The 24,044-nt window shown below is 37.4% G+C and overlaps 1 protein-coding gene across 1 annotated transcript in view; it reads right to left on the bottom strand.

The window, feature by feature from the left end:
- Positions 1-24,044, bottom strand: part of ZNF385B (zinc finger protein 385B) — a 491,913-nt gene that overhangs the window by 91,466 nt on the left and 376,403 nt on the right. Inside the window, exon 4 of the mRNA XM_010859745.1 lies at positions 15,271-15,413. Within this exon, the coding sequence (XP_010858047.1) occupies positions 15,271-15,413 (143 nt within the window). The remainder of the gene's footprint in view (positions 1-15,270; positions 15,414-24,044) is intronic.

Genomic DNA, 24,044 nt, shown 5'->3' with positions numbered 1-24,044 from the left:
TTTCAAACTGTAGTGTTGGAGAAGACTCTTGAGAGTTCCTTACAGCAAGGAGATCAAACCAGTCAATCCTAAAGGAAATCAGTCCTGAATATTCATTAGAAGGACTGATGCTGAAGCTGAAGCTCCAATTCTATAGCCACCTGATGGGAAGAACTGACTCCTTGGAAAAGACCCTGATGCTGGGAAGGATTGAAGGCAGGAGGAGAAGGGGACGAAAAACAGTGAGATGGTTGGATGGCATCACCGACTCAGTGGACATGAGTTTGAGCAATCTCTGGGAGATGGTGAAGGACAGGGAAGCCTGATGTGCTACAGTTGATGAGGTTGCAGAGTCGGACACAACTGAGTGACTGAACAACAACACATATTTTGGCTAAACTCTAACAGTTTTTTGTGAAGGTATTACAAGAAAATAATGTTTTACATTGTTAACACTTTTAGAACTTTGGAGTTTCCAAATGGTACAAGTGAAAAAGCTAAAAAGAAAGGAATGGGTGTTTTTACCATCTCCTTCTCTTTAGTGGTAAACCAGTTTAACACTCTGGTGGATAATTTTTAAATGGTTCTAGGTTGAAGGAATAAATTTTGAGTTCTTTTCCAGACAGTAGTTATTTTGTTAATGGGAGATGCCCTAAGGCATCTCTGCACCTTACTGAAGCTGAATGTCTAACTCTGACAGTAGATCTTTGTATGCAATCATATGGTCAGTGCAAATGTAAAATGTTCCATTTTCCTGGCTGGCTCCACAGGCCTGGTGATTTTCCACACTGCCAGGGATCAAGAGAGTTGAAGCAAAGCTGTAGTTATGCTGCTGGGTAATTTAAGAAGCCTCTTCAAAGAGCATTTCAAAAGTTCAGTTTAACAAATAAGACTTTCAATTTACATCTGCAATGGGTATGAGATTTAATTGAAGGTTTACTCATACCTCATTGCATGGACACATACATGCCCAGCAATGCTTCAGGTGCTGACGTTTCTATTCAAACATTAGATGAGTAAACTTAAGAACTGAAATTCAATGGCGTATGTACCCATATTCAGATTAAAAATGCATTTTGGAAAGTCTAATTGGCTGATATGATGTATTAAGGAAGCCTGGACCATGCTCAATTCCAATTCAGCTGCTCCTTTCAATGTAGGGAAAAGGCATTTAGGTAATGATCTAAATTATGTCTCTTAAGGAAATCCAGTGTTTTTCTTTGTTTTCATTCTTGAACAAATGAATGGTTAGACATGACTGGAAACCATGAGAAGAGAGAGGTGTTTTTCCATCAAGACACAAAGAAAGTTCTTGAAAGGCTTTCATTTTATCCTTATTATCTCATGTTCCTATAACTAAAATAATTTTTGGCCAATGCATGCATACAGATTTGAAAGTTCAGTAACAACTGTCAAAGACAAGGTAACAAACTGTTTCCGTGAAATTATTAGATGCACTGTTGAGAGAATTTATGAGAAAAGTTATAAAATATTTAAGAAAAAGGAAAAACTACCACATAGGGTATGAATAAGAATTTAGCTCTATTCTGAATTTTATAATAGCACAGAAGAAGAAATGAAATGATGACAAATGCCATTAATATTTTCTGTGGAAAAGTTACTACCTTCAAAGTATTATACTTTATATTTCTCAATAAGGTATATTCATATTTCAAACAATAACCACAAAAAGCCCAAGGTATACATAGTTGACAATGAACAATCTTATCCAAAGAAACACACTATTCAGAGTGATGGGAAGAGCAACTGGATTCACCAAGAGAAACTAAAAAATAAGTCACCTGTTAGCTATGTTTTATTTACTATTTTGTCTCCTCAGGGTGAAATACAACAAGAAATAAACCATTTCAGGAATCTGGGCTGAAGAATAGGTTTTCAATAGATGTTAAAGTACTAAACAAGATAGGGGTTCACTTGAGGATAGCTTATGAGAAGTGATTATTCTACAGGATATTGAAAGAAGCTACCCAGCTTTGTTTGGAAGAACAGGTTGGTATCCGAGATAGAAGATGGTCACCTGCCTTCCGGCCTTTCCCGCTTTTCTTTTTAAAAGAGTGGCTTGAGAACACTCCAAACTTGGCTCTAGGATTTAAGCTTCTATAACATAAAATTCCACAGAAGGCAATGGCACCCCACTCCAGTACTCTTGCCTGGAAAATCCCATGGATGGAGGAGCCTGGTAGGCTGCAGTCCATGGGGTCGCTAAGAGTGGGACACGACTGAGCGACTTCACTTTCACTTTTCACTTTCATGCATTGGAGAAGGAAATGGCAACCCACTCCAGTGTTATTGCCTGGAGAATCCCAGGGACGGGGGAGCCTGGTGGGCTGCCATCTCTAGGATGGCACAGTCGGACACAACTGAAGCGACTTAGCAGCAGCAGCAACATAAAATTCAGAGCCAAAAATAAGTCTGAGAAATATCTTTTTTTTTTAATAGAACTTAAAAAAAACAAAGCAGAACTTTTTATTCTTATTAAAAAAAAGGCATACAAATAACTACACAATACTTGCTCATGATTATAAATGCAATTAAAAAAATTATTGGTGCTAAGTCACTGAATCTAAATAATAGTGATATATTTGCCTATTTTTCTGGTAAATGGCCTAAAAAAACATCACAAGGCCTTTCTCAGTGACTAGTGATGTAATGAGCTTTCTTGATTTAAAAACCCATATCCCTCCTCAACAGCCAAACGCACTGACTGACATCCTTTCAAAACCTTTCTGTCAAAGCTAAGCTTGAAACGATATTCAGTAACTATCAGATACCTCCTGACACGGAGGCAAAACAGGTCCATGACACAAATTAAAAAGGCTTAAGATGAAAAGAAAACCCCACCAGGCTGGAAGAATTGCAAAATCAGAAATCTGGACCTGTCTGAATGTATTCTTCATTCTGTAAAGGAAAGTGGAAATGAAGTGCTTTTTCCCCCAAATAGAGGACAACACATTCCTTACTCTTGCACTCAGAAGGAGCCTGACAGGCGAGGACTGCAAGGCTCAATGCAAGGCAGCATATCTGGAATGTTCCAATCCTAAGCATCATTGTGGGCTGTTCCATGTCACATTCTCACAGGACAGCAGTAAAATGTCAGGGAGCATCTATACTTTCAAACTTTTAATTTGCTTTGAGTTTCAGAACCTTCCCCCCACTTTACCCGCAAACAGAATCCTAACTGGAAACACAGTATAATAAAACATGGAAAACAGGTCTGGTTAAAGCATGTAGGTGAGGTCCCAGTCTCACCACTATTATTTTACTCCAACTTTCTCACTTGAAAATGAGAAAAGATTTGCAGAATTTTAGTAACTTGCTTGAACCTCTACAGCTAAGACCAGAACCCAGATCTCCTGCTCTGGTTACCAAGCTTGAAATAAAAATCCTTTTTTTAAAAATATAAATGATGTGCCAAATATTACATAGGATATTATGTTAAAAATACTTCATTGTTTACCTGGAAATCAACTTTAACTGGGTATCTTGCATTTTATCCGTTCCCTTCTCGCATTCCCTTCCAAGGATGTCATGGCTATACCAATGTTGATTCTACTGGTCCTTCTTCATGCAGGCTTACCTGTCACACTTAACATTTTAGGACTTTAGTTAGGAAAGTGGTCCCTGAGTGGTTTTGTGGATGGGTGACATAAAAACTATTATATATTATATGGTCATCTTGCTAGTACCTTTTTGTATGAATGGATATGTATATACATATTTACTCTTCTCAGCAAAAAAAATTTTTGATTCAACTCTGCATTTATATAATACAAAATACACCATACCTGCAAACTAAAATAAATAATTTTAATAAAGTGCCTTCCTCTGCTCTCTGGGGTGATAATCACTTTATTAAATAAGGCTTTATTAAATAAGTACAGCTTGACATTAATATTTATTCATTTGACTTATAATTATTTTTATGAGATGCAAGGAGGCTACATTTCACACCAAAAGTAGTTTAAACTGAACTGCCTTCCTTTCTTTTGAATTTGTAAGGAAACGTAGTGTTTTGAATTTGTAACAAAGGAACATTTACTTCTACATAAAACTATTTTATCCACCAAATTTATTTCAAATATAAAGAAAGTTCTTTCTGTCCCCATGTGTTCAGAGTAAGAGCATCATATGTAAGAGAAAAATGAATATGCAAATAAAATAAAATCATCAGTTAAAAACGTGTCAGTTTCCTTACATTTTGACCATGGACATGGCATCAAGATTTCCTAATCAAACAAAGGAGAAAGACCTATATGAATTACATAGCAAGTTGTCATGAATCACAAAATCCCTTAGTAATGTTCATGAAGAATCCTAATATGAAGCAAAAATCACTGGTTTTTTAATCTATCTCTGAAGACTTTCACAAACATTTCTGAATTATTCTGTTTTCCATTCTGAAATTCGGTCTTTCAGGATGCTGGCTTCAAAATCTTCACAATAGTAATTTGAAAATTTTTATTTACCCTTCTGTCTCCCTCAACTTCTAACACTTATTAAAATGGAAAAAAATAATGATATCCAATAGCATGAGAAGTTGATATGTCACTTTATTTAAAAGGATTCTTATAATTAGTCAGGAATCACTGAATCTCTGCCTCACATCAGAACCATATCACAGAAACAACCGTTGACGGTTATCAAACCATTGCAGCCTGAGTGGCCTCCTGAAGCTGGGGTTAAAAGCTGGCCTCTGGAAATCAATTGTTCTCAGCAGAGAAGAATATTTCAGTGATATGGAAGCCGAAATGGAGACTATAATCTTGTGTTATTACCCTTGAGGCCGAAGCAAATACAAAAAGGAAAGTCTATGAATTGCTGATAATTTCCTGTGATGACTGATTCCCAGGAAATTCTGATATTACTCTTGCTTGTAACCAAAATGATGGTTCCCCAGAAAGTGTAGCTTCAAAGAACTCCACATCTGGCTGTCACAATTCTTCTTCAGAGGCTACTCATCCATTTAAGGGGCTGGTCTTGTGAAGTGGCAGCTCTCTCAGAAGACAATGGAGGGTCTGATTGCACAAGAAGTGATGAGCTATGTGCCACAGGCTCTTTCTAGAAAGTTCTTTTAGGAAGGAACTGATTTAAAATGTATCTGTTTTAATCCCTCCCTTCCTGCCCCAGAAGTCTACAGATTGATACATTTCTCTGCTATTCCTGATAGCTATGGAGCTAGAATATCTTGGCTTGTATACTTTTAAAGTTTTATTTAGGCTAATGTTTATATTCTAAGAAAGAACAGTTTTCATACATATGTACATATCTTTAAGGGCTATATAATATTTGGGAATAGAGTATAAACCTACTGGTCGTATTTGAGGAAGCTTTGAGTTTACAGGTAGATGTCACACTGAATTTACAATTAGGTATTACTGCACAGGTTGCATGGGTTCTTCTCGTATGACTGGCAAATTAAATTCAAATTAAATTGGCAAATTAAATAAAAAAAGAAGGCAGTATGGTGAAGAGAGTTCTGTAACGGTCAAAGATCCAAAGAATGTTTAGAATATACTTCCTTTATCAATACAAGAAGGATAAATGAACATGTGGACTATTTTGAGTTTAAAATATTTTTAATTTCCATTTTAACTAACACCAGTTTGATTAATAAATAATGTGAGAATAAAGGTTCTCTATTGGGAAGTCAACAGCAGTGTGAAAATATAACAGAAAACATCTTTGTGTCTTTGGTGTCAATGACCATGTGTCACGGTGCAAAGTTTTTGGGCTCAAAATATCTTTATGCATGGCCTTTAAAATCTAAATATTATTGAAGATAAATGGAGAAAAAAGGAATCCAGCCAAACTAGTTGTGGTTATTCCCAACCTCCACTTAATATACCTTCTCCCCAGCACTGCTCAAAATTCATTATTCCTCTTCCTTGTTTTCAGGCCGTCAGGTGATTCTGGTCTTTAGGTATGCACTACTTTTATAGCATTCGAGCTAACGTAAATTGAGCACCTGCTTAGTGCCAGACATGACTTCTTCAAGATGACTGTAAATTTAAAACTCACAAATGAGGTCTTAGCCATATTCTTAGCATCGACCTTAGTTAGGATTGCTCTAACGCACAATTCTAGCCCCAGGGATAAACGTATCTTGATTTATTTAAGGTAACTGGCTAAGAAGATGAGATCAAAGAGATAGAAATATTAATAAAAATATTTATATTATTTATAAGAATACAGCTTTTCTGTTTGGGAATCACCTCATAAACATCTCATTTGAAATTGATGGGTATTTTAAATTACTAAAAATAGGATGGTGGTATGTTATATTGCTTCAGTTTTTTCACATCCACTAAATTCCAGAAATTTTCTCAATCGTCAGTCATATCCTCAATACTCCATAAATATAATAACTCAAATTTTTGTGATGTCATGATATAGACTAGGGAGGTATTAATCATCCCCTAGTTTTAGATTGAGGGAAAGTAGAACCAAGTTGCTTTTCTCAAGATCAAAGAAAACAAGTCCATTGCGGTGTTCTGACTCTTGTCAAGTGCTCCTTCCCTATGTAATGAAATAGCCTGCTCTTCCTTTTTCTCCCCTCCACTCTGGTTCCTGCTCCCCAGGGTGGCACAAAGTAGAGTCCAAGGCCAGGCAGGACTGTTAGAAGACTCACTTTGGAACATGTCAAGAAGCCTTATTTCTCAGATCAGAGGGGATGTTCCAAGTGGTTTTGGGGAGGAAGTGGGATATCAATGCTGACTGACTGACTGACTAAATGAATGAATGCCACTGTCTCCTTTACAAGGTAAGTACTTCAAAGTTGAAACTTAAGTATGTATCATGTGATAATGGCTATTAGTAATCATTTTAGCATCTAATAGCTTCAGCTCATTTTGGAAATGGAAATTTTGTGGATTTGATTATCATGACAATTAACCCTTTTACATACTATGGAAACTTGATGTCTACATAAGGAAAACAAAGAAATTAGACCCACATACAAGTTTTGAATTGTTGGAAACTTTCTGTATATATCTAATTATCTGTAAATCACAAGCCTGTGAAAGAGAACACATATATTTCCTGCTCTAACTCTCAGATCTTCACTTGGCTCTAGAAACTGTCCCTAATAAGAGAAAACAAGTATGAGACTGACAAGACAAATTCATCTTCTGAATAGAATATCCTGCAAAGCCCGATGTTAGGAGCCATGAGGATTTACTGGATACTTTAAATGGTATGCCCCATATGAACAACCTGTGAGAAATACACACATTTAAATTCAGGATACCGTAGGGTGGAAAACCAGCTCTTGCCTGTCTGATAGTTTTTACTTGCCCTCTTTTCATTGGCAGAGCTGTCTATAGGAAGAAATAAGAAGACTAGATTATATTCTACAACCTTCTGCTCTGCAAAAAGGGTACCACAAAGACACATGTAGTCTATTTTAAATATAGGTGTGTTAAAAAAATTTCATTCAATATTGTAAAGTTAAAAAAAAATTCATTGTAGAATGCCTTTAAAATACACTAAAGCCCTCTGATACTAGAATTCCATGAAAATAAGGTATCATTCACATAATTTATGTTCTTTCACATTGTCTCAAGCATCAGAATGTACAAAGGAAGGTAAGAAAACTTAAATTGACAGCTAAACCTGTGAAAAAAAAGTATTTTTCCAAGATCCCTACTGATCTCCGCAAAGATGTTGAAACTTCACAGATTGCTAAATAGCACTCCAATTCATCTTTAGTACCCTCAAAAGCCACTATAAAAAATCCAGGGATTAGAATATTCTAAAACATGTTTTTCCCTTCCCCAAAGAGATTTGAGATCTAATTCTGAATATAAGAATCTAGAGAGAAGAAAAAAAAGTCTGTGCTATTGGTGGGTCCCCAAGCTTTTGATAAAGGTTTCTCAAGGAACACCACCATCAATGATTGTTTATAGAGTAACTGATTTAGAAATACTGCTTCTGGGCTGGAAGCAATGTTTTGTACAATAATATTCTGCCACATTTTATATTCATTAAGCTCTCCTACTTTACCACAGGTATTAAAAAGGCTTGGTCACTGCAAGAACCTAGGAACAAGGTTGTTGTTGGTTTCTTCTTTTATTTAGCTGGAGATTAGTTAAGAATAAGACACATTTTTTAAAAAGAGGGCCTGACACAGACACTTTTGCCAAGTTGACTCTACTCTAAAAAATGCTGACCTGGGACAGCTCCAAGACTGAAGATCTGTCTTGCCAGAAAATCTGATGTGCCCTCCAAGTACACATAATCCTTGAAACTCTAGCACTGAAGATGAGGCTCCAGAGCCATGTGAGGTTGAGGCTAGGATAATGAAAGGGACACGAAAGAGGACACAGCATGGTGGAACTATGGGTCCCTCTTTTCACATGCTCCTGAAACCTTGTGATTCCTGACCCTGTAAAGGTCCATCAAGGTCTTAACCTGATGTTTCTGGCAGCTTTTATCAACTGACTTCACTATTCATTATAAGCAGAATCCTCTGTTATCTGATGACAAATTAAACAAGAGGAAGAAGTAGTATCTACCAGATGGTGAAAGCAGCTTCTGTCTTATTCACTATTACTCCTCCTTAGCACAAAGACTGGCACGTGTAGACATTCTACAACTGGTTGTGAATGCATGTTTTTTTCCTTGGATGCCTTGGACAAGTAATTTCATTAAGGACAGAGCACATATATGGCCACACATTATGTAAGCATACATGGATATACACATACCATATCAATAATATCTATATATTCCAAAAGGATTTCAAGAGTGAAAAGAGAAATGGGATATTTGAACACAATCTAAGGACTTCATTCAATTGATATAGATTTTAAAGGCAGGTTAAAAATGGAATGTTCTAGCTTACTTCAGGTTTCCTTACAGTAACATCTCATGAGAAGCATGGCATGAATTCACAGCAAAGTGAATGTGAGTTTGATTCCTGATTTATTTTGGACCTCCTTGATAAATATATGATTATTTCTACTAAAAGAAATAAAAATTTTAAATAGTCATTGAAATCACAAACTATGAACGATCCAGAATCTCAAAGAATTTAGAACGAAAAAATAAATGGTAAACATATTTCTCATTCCACAACTTGTTATGGATGGTTCAAAGAATCATATAGCAATTTGGGACTTTATATAATAGAAATAATCTTTATTCTTCTCCGCATGTTTGTTCATGAGTCAGGAAAAAAATAAATTCAAGGTAGGTAATAAAAATCCATTTTTTTTCCACAAAAATAAGATCACTGAGCCTCTTGCAATAAAGTATCAGTGACCCTCATTGTGCATATCCTTTCCTGGAGGAGATGCAAAAACATGGCAGGACTCACAAAGACATTTGAAATAAACAGGCATGGAAAATATTGCCAATCAGCAGAGAAACTGACAGACGACTCTGGTCTTACGGGGGCTCTTGATTATAGCTATAGCTCTGGAGCATCACACAAATATATCTGTGCATATATCTAATATGTGACTGTCAAAAAGAAACTTGAAAAAGTTGGACATGATTTAGCAAATGAATAACAACAAAAACAAAAACAATATATAGACTGCATATGTGTCTTAGTCTGCTTGAGCTGCCATAACAAAATACCATGGACTGGGTGGCTGAAACAACAGAAATAAATCTCACAATCTTGGAGGCTAACAGCCCAAGATCAAGGCCACCAGCACAGTCAGTTATGGTAAGAGCCATCTTTCTGCTTGCAGATGGCTTCCTTTTCACCATGTTCTCACATGGTAGATAAAGGAATAGCTTTCTGGTGTCTCTACTTAAAAGGGCATTAATCACATTATGAGGGCACCACCCTCAAGACCTCATCTAACTAATCATCTCTCAAAGGCCCAATTTCTAAGTATTATCAGGTGTTAGAGCTTCAATATGTGAATTTGGGGAGGAGGACATATTCAGTCGATAACAGCATGTGTATAGGTATGCCTACAAAATGGACCTATTTTATCATATTAAGTTGACATGATCCATCATGGTAAGTATGCAACTTATTTAAAATTTGAAGATGTCTCTTATTAAGGATAACCATGTATTATCCAGATATAGAATACCAAGTATTAAATACCAAGTATTAATCCAGGTAAGAGGAAGATTAAAATGGAATCCACAATAATTGGGAGATTCTGATTCTAATAGGAAGAAATAATTATATACATTTGGCAGCTAAAAAAAATCATGCACAAAAATTAAAGGATGGCCATGAAGTACTTTGCAAATTGAAGTAAAGTGAATAACAAAGAAAATAGTTCTATTAGGATGCAAAATTCATTCTTTCTGGCCTTTCTTGAACAATATAAAGTTCAGTAACTATTTTAACTTTATCTATTTTGGGGGGGTTATTATATTATCTTGGAGAAGGCAACGGCACCCCACTCCAGTACTCTTGCCTGGAAAATCCCATGGATGGAGGAACCTGGTGGGCTATAGTCCATGGGGTCGCTAAGAGTCAGATATGACTGAGTGACTTCACTTTCACTTTTCCCTTTCATGCATTGGAGAAGGAAATGGCAACCCACTCCAGTGTTCTTGCCTGGAGAATCCCAGGGACGGGGGAGCCTCGTGGGCTGCTGTCTATGGGGTCGCACAGAGTTGGACACAACTGAAGTGACTTAGCAGCAGCAGCAGCATTATATTTTCTTGCCTTTTCTTACTTATTAATTCTATTTCTTATAAGTTTCTTGGGCACTATGGTACTCTTGTTTTAATTTTTTGTTTATCTCCTTCCCCACACCCAGTACTCTTTAGTTCATATATTATGTTTTAATATGGAATGTTAATTCCATAACTAATGATCTTGATTTTAAACTAAATGCTCCTAAGACTAGGACCTAGGACAAAGAACGCAGTTGATATTTATAGAGTTTCCATAACATCCACACAGAGAAAGCCAGAACTATAGCTAGAGAAAAGTTTATATCCAATTACTCCTTTTCAACTAAAAAAGGATGAAAATTCTCAGGAAAATAAAAGTAAACACCTACTCTTATCACCTTGTCTTTAAGGCTCAGAAATGCTGAAATTGCCTTTGCTAGATGGGGTACCAGGGACACTGAAAACTGAGGAACTAGAGCCCTTTCCTCTATCCTTCCTTCAAAAAAGTTTTATTGAGCAGCTGTGCCAGACACCAAGCATACAAAGATAAACAAAATATAGCCCCTGTTCTCCAGAGTCTGACATTCCAGTGAAGATTGATGGTTAACCAGGGAGAAGATGGTGCAATTGGGAGTTCCTTTCGGAATACAGAGGATGGGCACTTAAGTCAGACTGGAAGAGTCATAGAAAGTCTCCCGTGAAGGAGGTGCTATCTGTGTTGGGCCCTGAATGACAAATAAACGAAGGCTGGGTAGCATGGCGGAAGTGAGCCTCAGTGACTTGCCTGGCAGGAAAGCCTATCAAGCTTTAGATAAAAAGGTCAAGACCTTTAAAAATTTACATTTTGGTTTGCTCAGTCTTTCACCCGTCAGAGGCTCAAACAGTCCCTCTGTGAAGTCCAACTCCTGAAAAGCAGAGTTAACATCCTTATTCTCCAGACACGTACCTTTGACATACAGTCCACCACAAAACATCAGTGAGCCAAACCCCATTTTCCCTAGCATGTCTCCTCAGAACTCCCCTTCAAAAGTGTTCTTGAATTTTTTTGCTTATTCTCACCTATAAACACTGAGAGAGATTTTGTCAGTTGTAAGGGAAGATGGCCACTAAACGAATCCTATGAAGCATGTATCTCCTTTGCATACAATTTAGCATAGAATAGCCACCTATTCTGCTTTCAGATATGACAGAATCCCATTTCATTCTTGCTGTGTTTATTGCGTAACAGTATCATACTCCACTATAAAAACAGGAGGAAATCATTACTTCACATATGTATTTTAAATCCACTTAGAGAAAATAGCAAAACTTGGAACTTAAAAAGCTTTCAGCTATGGTCTCAGAGTACAGTGTTCATTCTTCTGATAATAGTTATGGGTTAAAATATATTTCTTATATTTAGTAATATTATTCTTGATTTAAAAATGAAGTGATTATGGTAGCATTCATGTTGGTTCTCAAAGAGTGCACAGACTACTGAGTAGAATATACTTTTAAAATTTGCTAATAAGAAATTATAACTTTTTAAAATACATCCTGCTTCATAGATATTGTTTGCAGAGGTCTATTTTACACATTCAAAAAAATCCTTTCCTCTTTCTGCTGAAAATTGTCTACCAAGATGCCAAAAAGAGCACAGAAGATTTCTGATTGAGCATTGTTCACACTGAATGAGGTGGGAGGTGACATGGACCAAAAGAATCCAGGACACTGAAGAGCCAGAACATCAATTTTGAAGTTAGAAGATTCTAATTCAAGACTCAGTTCTTCCTTCACTAATGCCTTTGCCTCATGTAGACAATAGGAATAATAATCATGGTCGATTAAAATATTCTAAGGTCTGAGTCCTTTGAAGAATGTAAAACACCTCAAAATACAATAATCCAGTATAATTATTAGTAGTGATGTAAAACTATTTTCCTAGGAAAGTGTGGACAGTGACTTCTGTGAAATTGCCCTGGGAAGTCTGTTGGGTGAATTAGACATTGGAATGGAAGAGACGATTGGAAAAGGATTAGAGTAATTGAAACTTCAAATCAGTGAAAAATCATAGGTAACCCAATGATCCCATAAATTCAATTTTTTTTGCAAGATGATAGAGGGTCTCACTTAAAAATTAAATGACTTAATTTTTAATACATTACCAGAAGAACTCTCTATCCAATAAATGCCTTGGATATAACATAGAGAGAATAAAATGATCATATCAGGCAGTTCTTTGCTATATTCTTCACTTTCGGGAAAAAATATTTTCATTTGAAAGTTGGAGAAGGAAATGGCAACCCACTCCAGTGTGATTGCCTTGAGAATCCCAGGGACGGGGGACCATGGTGGGCTGCCATCTATGGGGTTGCACAGAGTCGGACACGACTGAAGCGACTTAGCAGCAGTAGCGGCAGCAAGAAGAAAAAACAATGAAATTCTACTAGTACAATTATTCCTTGGATTTTCTCAAATATTAATATGCTGCTGCTAAGTCACTTCAGTCGTGTCCGACTCTGTGCGACCCATGGACTGCAGCCTACCAGGCTCCTTCGTCCATGGGATTTTGCAGGCAATAGTACTGGAGTGGGGTGCCATTGCCTCCTCCCAAATATTAATATATCATATGGTTAATTGCTGTGGTGGCTCAGACAGTAAAGAATCTGCCTGCAATGCAGGAGACCTGGATTCGATCCCTGGGTCAGGAAGATTCTCCTGTATTCTTGCCTGGAGAATCCCATGGACAGAGAAGCCTGGTGGGATCTATGGGGCTGCAAAGAGCTGGGCATGACTGTGACTAACATCAGTGCATCTGTAAGCCCTACACAACATTAACAAGCCACTATAAGGCTGTTTTTTTTTTTTTTTAACTTATAAAATATTCTTTCCACTGTTGCTTTACAGCCATTAAAAACAGAGAAGTATATGTAAGACATTTAGAAGTTCTCTAAAAGTGACTTAGAGAACAGCACTAATCAGATGGTAGGTTCCTGTTATATATGTACATAACATACTTCTAGAAGGGGCTGGAAGAATGCATGCCAGCCGCAGAGAGCACTTTTCTCTAGTGAAGGGAGTGTGTCTACAGCAATAAGGAATGTGACTTTGACATTTTGCTTTGAACGTTAATGTTTTATTTGAATTTTTGAAATAATTACTACTTGTGTTAAAAAAAAAAAAATACAGAGAGGTAAACCACCGTAGGAGACATTTATGCTTACTCACATTTTCAATTCTGCTTTCTGACAGTGACTGGACTTCTGCAGTGGTTATAAATGCTGTCTTTCAAAAATACAGTAATCAAAACATGAATATCTAATAAACGTTTTCAGAAGTACAGCTTAATTCAATTATGCCTGGAATGCATCACCCATGTTTAGACAGAGGATAGAACAGGCGTGCTTCAGTTCATTCGCTGAAATGGCACAACATGTTGCTTTGGCATGGTCACTCCTGATGGATTAATGTGAGCAGGCCAGGTGTGATTTATCTTACTGAGCTGCTCCACTTCACCAGAAACAGTGTTCACCATTTTAGGCCTTTAAAAAAAATTGTGTGACTTGTGTCTGAAAAACCCCAAGAAGATGAAAACATTCAACCATTTACTTGCTAAGTCAAGGCCGGTGCTCTTTAAAAAGCTGGCTGACTAATGACCCTTTAATTACGTTAGCAGGCCTAAGTTACGACAGAAGGCCTGTCAGCAGATTTTATTTACAATCCTTGAGGAAAAGTCCTGTTGCTGTTTTCACTTCATACAGAAGATAAATCTGCAGAAGGAAATATTTGGCAGTGCTTCAGATGTCCCCTGTCTGGTGATACTGATAATGCAGTTCTTTTTCTTGATGATGGTAGCTTCTATTCTATAATGCTGGATCATTCATGTAGACCATCATGCCCCAACCCACTGTATTCATTGACTGAACAGACATAATTTATGCAATTATCTGAATTGGTTAACCTTTTCTTTTACTGTAAGCTTAGAAGTTGGCTATGGGCAGATTTTGGGCGGAATTCTATTGTTGAAGGGTGTCATGCTCCACGTGGCATATCTATAAAAACTGTCTTTCATTCAGATAAAAGGCTAGCTGCCCTGAATAAAGAACATTGGCAATTACAGGTAATTCACTAATATTTATCATGTTTTAAAAGGAATGTTAAAGTATCATGTGGACAACTAACATGTAGATATAAAGTGAATTTTTTCTTTTTACTAATAGCATCAGATTCACATAATCTTTGATAGCTTCCAAATAAAATTTTTGTTTGTGTAAGAGTCTTTATCTAAAAAAATCTTCCAAATAAAAATGTCCCCAGAGAGCTGAAACATACACTTTTTTTTTCCTTCTACTAGCAAGGAAAAATCAATATGACTTGAGATCTCTAAATTGTGCTCCTGAGCATGGGAACAGCATCCCCAAAATAACATAGGTTCTGAAGTCCCTGAAAAGTCTATCAAAATTGCCCAAAGCAACAGGTGAAAGTTGCCTGAATAAATATTTGTAAAGTAAATATGCTGGCTTTGTTTGGACTAATTCTCATGGGTGAAGCATTATCTTGCATAATACAGCTGAGTTGTATAACCAATATATGGTATAAAATTACACACTTGGGCACAGGTCCCATCTACTGCTTATTCACAACTGTAATGAAAGAGATTGAGGAGAAGATTAATAAAATAAAAATACATGTACTCACTGTGTTAAAATTTGGAAAGAGCCCAACAGCAGAATTACTGTCCACTGGAAATGACATAAACGGTTTGATATCCAGTGAAGGCTGCATCATCAGGGTAGGTGTGCGCACAAGAGCAGGAAGGGTAGTAGTATGGCATGTACTGCCTGCCAGGAACAAAACAAAAATGAATGTAACCTCTTGCTCATATCCATCTCCCTCCCCAACTTAAAGCACAAAAAGAAGACCGCTGAGCTGCAACCTGCAAGCAAGAGCTATGCTAAGTCACTGGACATGACTTAGCAACTAAACCACCACAGAGTTATGCTGGCAGTCAGCAAATGGCACAGGAGAAAATACTGTTAAAAAGGGCCTTCTTGCTCAATGTCTAAGACAGTGATACACGATGCTTCCCTATGGTAAAGGCCAGGGCTGCTAAGACTCTGCTGAGATACACAGTACACAGACCCTGCTGGCATGTGGGGCAGAATATCATCCTCTTGTTCAACTCTTGCCTCCAACTGGCCAAAAAATGTAGGTGAGAGGAGGGGAGGAGCCTCCTGAAGCCAGATGCTCTTTATTGTTCATAATTATTGACTGGCCAGTGGGAGCGTTTTATGCAAATCAGAGATAGGCATAGGGTTTTCACCCAAGGAAGAAACCCTGGACTCATAGTTATGGTCTACTTCCAAGAAAGTTATCACTTGGACAATTTGTTCTCTAAAAACACAGTTAGAAGGTTGTCCTTAGTCTAGACACTGGAGAGTTAGAGAATCCAAACAGGGTGATGATGTGGCAAGGTTTTGGAGGGACTCAGAGGAGTTGGAACCAAATTTTTTTTTTTTTGGAACCAAATTTTTTATTTCACCTTTTATTTCTAATAAGCCTTGTATTATTTTAGTAACTATCCCTTTAACAATTCTATTAGTTGTCTTTATATAGCTGGTATAACCTGTCTGTAGGAGACTTAAAACACTCCTTTCCACCATTAACACATGTTTTTCTTTAGTCTGTAGTCTCTACATACCGTAGATCAGTAACTGCTGGTGCAGGTGGCTCTCTGGGAGACAGGCTCTGATATGCCCTTTTTAAACAAAATATGACAGGCATGTGAAGATAAAATTCACACACTTAGAGTGCACAATTTAATGATTTTCAGATATTCAGAGTCCTGTGCAACCAGGACCATAATCAATATTAGATTTTCATGATCCCTAAAAGAAACTCCATATTTATCAGCAGTCACTCTCACTTTCTCCCAACGCCTCCAGCTCTTGGTAGCCACTGATCTACTTTCTGTCTCTACAGATCTGCCTTTTCTGGACATTTCACATAAATGAAATCACATGATATGAGGTTTTTTGTGACTGTTTTCTTTTACTTGGCATGCTTTTGAGATGCATTCATGTTGTAGCATGTATCAGAATGTCATTCCTTTTTAATGATTAATAATATTCTATTGTAGATGTACCATTTTTTATTATTTAGTCATCAGTTGATGGATATTTGGGCTGTTTCCACTTTGGGACCATTATGAATAATGCTGATATGAACATTTGTTTATAAATTTTTGTGTGACAATGTTTTTAGTTCACTTAGATATACACCTAAGAGTGGAACCGGAGATTGTTGGGTCATATGATAGTCAAATGGTTTAACCTTTGGAGAACTTTCAGGCTGTCTTGCAAAATGGCCAAACCATTTTATACTACCACTAGCAGTGTATGGGAGAAGGCGATGGCACCCCACTCCAGTACTCTTGCCTGGAAAATCCCATGGACGGAGGAGCCTGGTAGGCTGCAGTCCATGGGGTCACCAGGAGTTGGACACGACTGAGCGACTTCACTTTCACTTTTCACTTTCATGCATTGGAGAAGGAAATGGCAACCCACTCCAGTGTTCTTGCCTGGAGAATCCCAGGGACAGGGGAGCCTGGTGGGCTGCTGTCTCTGGGGTCGCACAGAGTCGGACACGACTGAAGCAACTTAGCAGCAGCAGCAGCAGTATATGAAGGTTCCAGTTTTCTCTGACATGCTGATAATGTGCTGTGCTTAGTCACTCAGTCATGTCTGACTCTTTGGAACTCCATGGACTGTAGCCCACCAGGCTCCTCTGTCCATGGAGATTCTCCAGGCAAGAACACTGGGTGGGTTGCCATGCCCTCTTCCAGGGACTCTTCCCAACCCAGGGATTGAACCTAGGTATCTCGCATTGTGGGCAGATTCTTTACCATCTGAGCCACCAGGGAAGCCTAAGAATACTGGTCTGGATAGCCTATTCCTTCTCCAGGGCATATTCCCAACCCAGGAATTGAACTGGTGTCTCCTGCATTGCAGGCAGATTCTTTATCAGCTGAGCTACCAGGGAAGTCCTGCTGCTGCTGCTGCTGCTAAGTTGCTTCAGTCGTGCCCGACTCTGTGTGACCCCATAGACAGTAGCCCACCAGGCTCCCCCTCTCCTGGGATTCTCCAGGCAAGAACACTGGAGTGGGTTGCCATTTCCTTCTCCAATGCATGAAAGTGAAAAGTGAAAGGGAAGTCGCTCAGTCGTGTCCGACTCTTAGAGACCCCATGGACTGTAGCCCACCAGACTTCCCCATCCATGGGATTTTCCAGGCAAGAGTACTGGAGTGGGGTGCCATTGCCTTCTCCGAGGGAAGTCCTATAGGACCACAAATAATTACATGCCTAAAATTGCCCGTTGACTTCAAGGAGAAATGAACAACATGGGAAAATGCTCTGACTATTAAAATTTCCATCAGTCTTTTTTCATAGTGTCTCAGAATAGCTAAAAATTTTATTTCAGTGATTTTTTTTTTTGGTAATGAATTTCCTTAATAAACTCTGCATCATTTTTCAAATCATTCCAGAACACTATTGGCAATAGTGTTAAAAGACTGTCATACCTTATTTACATTGATCCTAAAAACAGGAAAAATGAGAAGGGCGTCTAAAGCATTTATCCCTAATGGCAAGTCTTTAGGTCAATCCATGCATTAGGGAATATAGAGTAGGACTCAGCAAAAAGAGAATCAGCTAAAAGTATAGATCAAACAGAGATGTTCTTTTTTTCCCTAACGTCAAAGTAAATACTCTATATATTTTTTTCACTTAAAAAAGTTCCTTCTTTATTTGATATATATTTGACTGTCTGTGATGTGCAAGGCCCTACAAAGTAAATACTTCGATCTCAACCGGGCATTCACATAACCACCTTGCATTTAATTACACATCATCCTTCTGATTAGGTAATGTTACATTCCTTGCTAACTTCAGAGCTTGTAGATCCAAGATGATGCATTATATCAATGTCAAATGCTACAGAGGCATTTACTAAAATATTTATCTTAAAAGCTTTGCTTCAAAATCTTAGCTAAGTTGAAAGACAGATATTTCTTATATTAGATCAATGGCCTTTTACAATTTATAGCTATTATAGTTGTCAAAAGCCTAAAGTATAAAAGTATACAGTATACTTATAGCTGCCTGTTAAAAAAGAAAAGACCTAAAATGGAGTCACTTGTGCTAGTACCTAACCTAACTGCAGTTACAACCTAGGAATGTAAACCTACCCAAGAATGTAATCCTAACCAGTTACGGTGGGATCTTCTGGTGAGCACCAGTGAGGCAACTGGTCACATGGGCCCTCTCCATCAACCAAAGGAAGATGCGGTAATCTTTCACACAGACCCCTTCTGTCCCCCATAGATAGGTTATTTAGGTTTGAAATAATCCCTTTTGTTTATGCTTTTCTTGCCATGCCTTTAAAAATCATCAACTACAAATTGTCATTTGCCGTTGGCACTTGCCATCCTCCTCTACAAGGATTAAATCAGGTGCTGGCTGTCGGTGCTAACTTGCAGCATTCCCCTGAAAGGAGCTCAGAGTAGAGAGTAGAAGTGACGTGCTCTGTGCTCTGAGAAAATCTGCCAGAACAGGTCTTCAGACAGACATTTTCAGGACCTGATTTTTTATAAGGCCAATTCTTGCATCTCCTCATAACTAGAAAAGCACTAAAATCCTTCATGGTGATGTTGATTCCTCATGACTAGCAGAAACCTTCTGCAAAAAATATTTATGTGACTGCATGCACTCCCCCTTCACCAAAAGGACATACGCACTGACTTTCCCCCATACCTCTTGGAAGTAGTTTCTCAGAGCTATCTGAATTGCTGTCTCCGGGGCTATAGTCTTCATTTTGCCCCAAATAAAAGTTAACTCACAACTCTCACATTGTGTGTTATTTTTAGGTTGGCAAAATCTTCCTGTTCTTTTGCCTGTTCACTGCGGGGATGCTGTCTGATGCATGAATCGTTCAATAAAACCAATTAGATCTTCAACATTTACTCAGTCGACTTCTGTCTTTTAACATGCCCAATGAACAAATGTATAATTATTTTGCCACTGTGGGTCTCACAAAGGGAAGCAAAATTCTTTCTCTAAGCCCACAATGGTGGCTCTGATAACACAGTAATACATGGCCCCCGAGAGCCTGCAAGAGTCACTTTGTACTAACAAACTCAAATCAAATAGACTGCAGCATGGAACTTGACAAACAGATTGCTGCATCAACAAAGGTCAGAATGCACAATGATCCCCCTTATCCAATCAAATCTCTGTGCTAATAAAGACAGGGCTTGAGAACTACTTAGCTGCCACCATTCATTAGCATAAAAAACTTAGCAGTTGTTTACCATTTCATTAGCATTTTAATGACAGACAATTTGCTATGTTAAACACAGATTGTTTTAAAGTACTGGTAGATCTTCTGAATAAATATTAACTATGCTTTCATCAATTCCCTCACCTCAGCCTTGCTGTATTCACTTTTAAAACCTGCTCTTCAATATCACTTTACCAAAATTGATTGCTTCAAAGGATGTTTCTGCAAATGGAAAATGAGTAGAATAAACTGCACATTTTACACAAGTTAGTTTGAGTTTTGACCCCTCTGTCATCTTATTCCAGATTTTGCTGCTGCTGCTGTTGCTGGGAAACATTTCTCCTCACCTCAGGATGTCCAAAAGTCAGTGGGAGACACAAGCAGCAATTGGACCAAAATGCATTGCACCCTGCAAGAAAGTGCTTAATTTTTCTAAAACTCAAGAACTCACTGAGGAACAAAAAGATTGAAAATATAATGAGCAGGTATTTCAACACAAAGGGTGGTATAATGTTCCTATTATGATGCTATTCTCATGGGACAGAGCCAATACTGTCTTTTATACCAACAATTTGGCATTTATGTAAAATACTTCCTATGTGTATTTCTGTCTCAAAGCTTAGGATATAATCTTACATACATCATAATAAATCGAGTCATAATAGGGATCCACCTTATTTGAAAATAAGGCTTTTTATATCACACTATAAACATACATTTATTTATATCAAATTCCTTTGAACACCTCAAAGATCTAACAGTCACCACTCTCACTGTAGAAATTCCACACATCCATATATTCTCCCATAAGAATGCAGTTAGCTCTCTCTCATAAATTTCATTTTGATGGTAAAAGCCAAGTTGTATTCATTGTACTGTGAAACCAATAATATGTGAAAATCAACTCACTACTGCCTCTGTAACATAATAGGTGCCTTATTATGTCAATGGATTATGCTATAATCCAGCACAATAAAACCTCAGTTGAGGACCTGGTAATACTGGAAATATCTGCTGTAGTCTTTGACCTTTAGAAACAGACCTCTGAAGGTCTATTCAGGTTTTAGCTAGAGGTTCTTCTTTACAGAACAAAATACAAACAAACAAAACACCTAATTTTTAGAGGGTATGCCAGAGACAAAGAAAATCTGCTTGGAGAAGCATTCACAGAATGAAATAAAATCTACGTCTGTAACCTGTAGCAGGAGTTCCCTCTGATGTCATTATTATCCTGTTTGGTACTCTCTGAGTTTCTTGGACTTGGGTGATTATTTCCTTCCCCATTTGTGCTTGCTTTAGTGAGTACTGAAATAAAAGAGTTCACGTACTATAAAAATCTATTAGGTAGAGACAATGTGGATTATAGAATTCACAAAGATTTCTTTAAAGAAATTAAAAGGAGCGGCATTTCAGATTTTCCACTAAACTCAGATTTTTGTTTCATCTCCTTTCTAGCTTTGGTGCCCCTTATGTTGAGTAATTTTCCCTTTTGCCAGGACAATCACCAATCAACAGCTCCTCCTCTCCTTTCCTCGTCATTTCCATTGTTTTATCATTCTGCCATGTAAGAAAAACAAGAAACAAAGGGTGGAGGAGGGAACAACGTGAATAGTGTATGTGACTGATAAATGATTATGCTTCTGAAAAGGCCACACGGCGTAGTAACAGAGATCACATTTTTATAGTGTCTGTACTAGGCACTATCCTTAGCACATTACATATGTGTTTTTACATATAAGTGTATACCATATCCATATATACTCATTTACATATAAAATTATGTATTTATATCATATCACATATCACTAATATATTATTATTAAATATATACTTAATGCATATTAAATGAATATATGCACAATTATGTTCACAAAGGTACTTACAATAATCCCATGAACAAACTACTGTTACTAAGCCCTATTTTATAGATGGGAAACTGAGGTACAAAGAGGTTAAGACCGATCGCACATAGTTTGTACAAAAAGGAGCCAGGATTCAGACCCAGGAAAGTTGACTACTTAATTCTGTTTTTACTACTATGCTATGGTAACAGAATTGAATATCTGAGGATATCTCAGTTGTATAGACACATTCTCTAGTTGTAGATAGAAACATCAGCAAACTATGAGATTTAAAATCTAGGATTTCCTTTGCATCTAGGAACTATTTAAAACTTTTATTTGAGCTCAATGTAGTATTAATACTGAAATAACTAAAATATATAAGATTTTTTAATGCTCTATCAGTTCACTTCAGTCACTAAATCGTGTCCAATTCTTTGCAACCCCATGGATTGCAGCATGCTAGTCTTCCCTGTCCATCACACATTTATCTAAAAATAACCTTCCCCAAATAACAGCATTATTTAATTCAGTAAATACTTATAGAAGATCAACTGTACAGGCATAATGCTGATAGGAAGTATAAATTGAGTCAGAATTTAATTGCGAAGAGATAATAAAAAAATAATAACTACCATTTAATGAGATTCTACTCTATGCTGGGTACTGTGCTAATGATTTGTGGTCCTTATTTTATGAAATTATAACACAACTCTATGAGGTTGGCATTATTATCTCCATTATACAGTTGAGAAAGGTAAGGCTTAGAGTGATTAAGATCATTAAATATGTGGTAGGGCCAGAGTCCAAACTCTTGTTTGTTTAACTCTAAAGCCCATGCCATTATTCCAAAAAGTAGGCTATTTATAAAGTTATGTGGAAAAGATTCTTGTCATCAAATACATAGAGAAGATGCTGGTTTCAACAAAATCTGAAATGGTTCTTTGCTAGAAAACATTTTGGAGTTTTTAATACACCAATAGGTACTATGAATGTCTAGGGAGATATAGCTTGTCCCCTCAATTTGAGAATGAATCAACCCTTTTTATTTTCACAGGGGTCTGGGATAACCACAATACTATGGCAAATCCTTTAGGCAACGCTGTTTTGTATACACTAAAAGCACCTATTCAGGAGAACACTGATGACTTTCAGGTCTACCATTTTCTTGCTATATGACCTTAGACAAGTGATTTTACTTCTGTAGACCCCTATACCTGCATTGAAGGACTGGTAGGAGAACTAATGGAGATCCTTCTATACAAGGGACTTAACCCTGTGCCTAACACCTATCAAGTGTTCATTAAGCTTCAGTTACTGTAGTTAGGAACCATTCCTATCCCTCTGACACTATGCCATATCTCTGGAGAGCATAAACAGTTAAATCCATCAATACTTATAAAAGGTGAGATATGTCAGTGGTCATATATTATTAACAAAATTTTAAGGAGGCTCCAGTGAGAAAGAAATTAGATCTGGTTAGGAGCTGGGTTCATAAATATTTCCATAGATGAACTATCTCATAAGATAAACCTGAGGAATGGTTAATATTTTGAGAGGTGGGTATGGGAGAATGGTGAAAGGGACCGCATAAACAAAAAGCATAGAAATATGTGTTAAAATTTAAAACTTGCTTAGGCACTCAGGAATTCTTACTGTTTCTGGATCAGAAGGTCAACAGTAAAGAGAAAAGCAGAACATCTTTGTGACCTTGGAGTAAGCAAAAGTTTCTTAAACAGTAAACAAAAAAGTGATAATTATGAATGAAAAACATAAGTATAGTTTATTAAGAATAAGAATGTAAGGATAAGACACAATCAAGGGAATGGGAAGACCATTCAGAGAGTGTGAGATAATATTGACAATATACACATTTTGACAAAAGACTTGAATCTAGAATAAAGAACTCCTACAGATCAGTAAGAAAAAGAACACAGTTGGAAAGCTGGGCATAAGACTTGAATGGACAGTTCACAAAAGTAGACACTAAAACAGCCTATAAACATATAAAAAGCACCTGACTTTATTAGTCATTCAGTTCAGTTCACTTCAGTCACTCAGTCGTGTCCAACTCTTTGCGACCCCATGAATCACAGCACGCCAGGCCTCCCTGTCCATCACCAACTCCCAGAGTTCATTCAGACTCACGTTCATCGAGTCGGTGATGCCATCCAGCCATCTCATCTTCTGTCATCCCCTTCTCCTCCTGCCCCTAATCCCTCCCAGCATCAGAGTCTTTTCCAATGAGTCAACTCTTTGCATGAGGTGGCCAAAGTACTGGAGTTTCAGCTTTAG

The sequence above is a fragment of the Bison bison genome, unplaced genomic scaffold, assembly GCF_000754665.1.
Source record: "Bison bison bison isolate TAMUID 2011002044 unplaced genomic scaffold, Bison_UMD1.0 scf7180017864460, whole genome shotgun sequence".
Classification (NCBI taxonomy): domain Eukaryota; kingdom Metazoa; phylum Chordata; class Mammalia; order Artiodactyla; family Bovidae; genus Bison; species Bison bison.
Note: the sequence above shows the minus strand (reverse complement) of the source record. Positions and strands in the feature narration are given on the sequence as shown.